At 42.1% G+C, this 3,023-nt stretch overlaps 1 protein-coding gene across 1 annotated transcript; it reads left to right on the top strand.

Moving 5' to 3' along the window:
- The first annotated feature begins 1,029 nt into the window (after window positions 1–1,029).
- Window positions 1,030–2,122, top strand: LOC112721673 (uncharacterized). The gene is made up of 3 exons (XM_025772712.1): window positions 1,030–1,410; window positions 1,483–1,708; window positions 1,920–2,122. The coding sequence occupies exons 1-3, from the start codon at window positions 1,030–1,032 to the stop codon at window positions 2,120–2,122; spliced, it is 810 nt and encodes a 269-aa protein (XP_025628497.1).
- Window positions 2,123–3,023: the final 901 nt, after the last annotated feature.

The raw sequence follows: 3,023 nt of genomic DNA, 5'->3' as shown, positions 1-3,023 counted from the left end.
TTACATCTTTGATCAGTTTTATGCTATCTTAGACCTTTATGGGGGCAGGCCATTTGGCCATGCCTGGACCTTCATCACTTATGTATTTTCAACGGTAGAGTTTCTACACACCATAGATTAAGGTGTGGAGCTCTGCTGTTCCTCATGAATTAATACAAAGTACTATTATTTTTCTATTCAATTCAAGCTTATTCCGATTCTAAGATATTCATTCGTACCTCAATATGAATGTGATGATCATGACAGTCATCATCATTCCCAACCCATGAACGCGTGCTTGACAACCACTTCCGTTCTACCTTAGATTGAATGAGTATCTCTGGGATTCCTTAATCAGAGTCTTCGTGGTATAAGTTAGAATCCATGGACGGCCATTCTTGAGATCCGGAAAGTCTAAACCTTGTCTGTGGTATTCTGAGTAGGATCTGGGAAGGGATGGCTGTGACGAGCTTCAAACTCGCAAGTGCTGGGCGTAGTGACAGACGCAAAAGGATTAATGGATCCTATTCCAGTATGATCGAGAACCGACAGATGATTAGCCATGCAGTGACAGCGCATTGGACCATTTTCACTGAGAGGACAAGATGTAGCCATTGACAACGGTGATGCCTAAAAAACAGCTTGCCATAGAAAGGAGTTGGAATGATTGGATGAAGACAGCAGGAAAGTAGAGGTTCAGAGGAACAAAAGCATCTCTATACGCTTATCTGAAATTCTCACCAATGAATTACATAAGTACCTCTATCTTTAATTTACGTTTTATTTATCTTTTTATTATCAATTCACCATAACCATTTGAATCCGCCTGACTGAGATTTACAAGGTGACCATAGCTTGCTTCAGGCCGACAATCTCCGTGGGATCGACCCTTACTCACGTAAGGTTTATTACTTGGACGACCCAGTGCACTTGCTGGTTAGTTGTGCGAAGTTGTGATAAAGAGTTGAGATTACAATTGTGCGTACCAAGTTGTTGGCGCCATTGATGATCAATGGCGCAGGATGTGATTGGCTGATCAGGGTGAGCAAAATGTCCAGAAAGTTCTGTTGGGAGATAAGGAGGTACAATGGTAGTCATACCTGTACTAGGGCCACCATTTCTCAAGATCATTCGAAGCTAGATTCCAACACAATTGCAGAAGCAATAAAGCCATTGGTAGAAGTTGACCCATCTATAAAGGTGAAATTAGTGATTGCGGAAGTACAGGCAAAGTTTAACTACACCATAAGTTATCGCAAAGCATGGTTGGTAAAACAGAAGGCAGTGGAGTCAATTTTCGGAGGTTGGGAAGCTTCGTACAAAGCCTTGCCGATATGGTTTGAGGCCATGTGTCACAAGGAACCATCTGCAGTCGTTCATTTTGAAACAATGCCTGCGTATCAGGGAGATGACTTAGTTCCTAATATTTGTGTACTACACCGAGTCTTCTGGAGTTATTACCCTTGTATTAGAGCATTCAGACATTGTAAGCCAATAGTGCAGGTAGACGAAACTCATTTGTACGGAAAAAACAAGGGTTGTTTGTTGGTTACAGTCTCACAGGATGGCAACAACAACATTGTGCCTATTGCATTTGCGATAGTTGAGGGAGAGACATCTGAGGCTTGGCACTTTTTTCTTAGTAACTTGCGACAGCATGTTGTGACATGTGATGGTGTGGGCCTTATCTCCGATCGGCATGATTCCATTAGGTCAGCTATTGCTCATAGTAACAGAGCTTAGTCTCCTCGCAGAGCATTCCACATGTTCTGCATCAGACATATAGAGTCCAACTTTTTGAAAAAATTCAAGGCTCCGTGCAAAAGCTTATCGTCAACATCGGTATGATAGTTACGATTACATTTAGTCTTGAACTCAGTTATTATGATGAACGTTGTTTATATTGGGTCTTTTTTTATTGACATGATACTCATGAACAGTTCGCGAGTACGAGACGTGTTATCAACGTTCACGCGAGCGGGGTGAGGCTTATACCAACTGGTTGGATCGGATTCCACATGAGCAGTATGCTTTAGCATTTGGTGGGGGATATCGATGGGGTCATATGACTACCAATCTAGTGGAATGCATCAGCCTCGGTACTGAAAGGGGCTCGCAATCTTCCAGTCACTGCACTTGTTAAGGCAACGTTTTATAGGCTTAATGAATTGTTCACCCGAAAAAAAGTCGAGGCTGAATCAGCAGGCAGTGGGTAACATCCAATTTAGTTTCTTTGACCGACAGAATGAGGTATTTGAAGTGTGTGAGTGTCCCAGTATTGTGGAGTATGCAGTGGACCTCCGTCGACAACGGTGTGACTGTGGTGAATTCCAAGTTGACCGGCTTCCGTGTCAACATGTGTTTGCTTGTTGTGCAAACCAGCGGCTGGATTGGCAACTGTATGTACATGATGTCTACAAGATGGACCAAGTTCGACGAGTCTACAGGGCTAGGTTTAGGCCGCTAGGGAATCCCACAACATGGCCTGTTTATCATGGACCTCGATTCGTAGGTAATCCATTCCTTAGACGGGTATCCAAAGGTCGGCCAAGGATGACCCATTTCTTGAATGAGATGGACACTCGGATGTTGCGTGGTCCTATGCGATGTAAGCAATGCGGGGCCGAGGGCCACAGCCGTAGTAGATGTCGTCAACGTGGTGGTGCAAGTGCAGGTGCGACCACCCAATAGAGCTCCAGCCAAATTTCTCACTCGAGTTATTGTATGACTTTCAATATTTTATATATTGTATGACTTTCGTGTGTGATGTAATTGTATTACTTTGGGATTTTCATATACTGAAAATTTAATGTGAGTGCTGATGAAAAGTAAAGTAGCATAGTTGATGACATAAATAAGTCCACTAAATACATAAGTCCAACACATTCTAAATAAATAAGTCAAATACATTCTAAATAAATAAGTCCAACACATTCTACATAAATAAGTTCAACAAACCGAAAACAATAAGCAACAAACACATTCTAAATAGATAAGTCCAATACAGACATCATTTTCTCATCGCCCATTTTACATCTTTGTAT

This window comes from Arachis hypogaea, chromosome 11 (assembly GCF_003086295.3).
Source record: "Arachis hypogaea cultivar Tifrunner chromosome 11, arahy.Tifrunner.gnm2.J5K5, whole genome shotgun sequence".
Taxonomy (NCBI): Eukaryota; Viridiplantae; Streptophyta; class Magnoliopsida; order Fabales; family Fabaceae; genus Arachis; species Arachis hypogaea.
The sequence above is the reverse complement of the archived record's forward strand: the minus strand, read 5'-3'. Positions and strand labels throughout refer to the sequence as shown.

Bases quoted from the DNA above. Each gene is read 5' to 3' on its own strand.
- LOC112721673 (XM_025772712.1), top strand. From the start codon at position 1,030: ATGTCCAGAAAGTTCTGTTGGGAGATAAGGAGGTACAATGGTAGTCAT. The intron at 1,411-1,482 runs GTACTACACCGA...CCAATAGTGCAG, and splicing joins ACTTAGTTCCTAATATTTGT to GTAGACGAAACTCATTTGTA. The intron at 1,709-1,919 runs GTAACAGAGCTT...ACTCATGAACAG, and splicing joins TAGGTCAGCTATTGCTCATA to TTCGCGAGTACGAGACGTGT.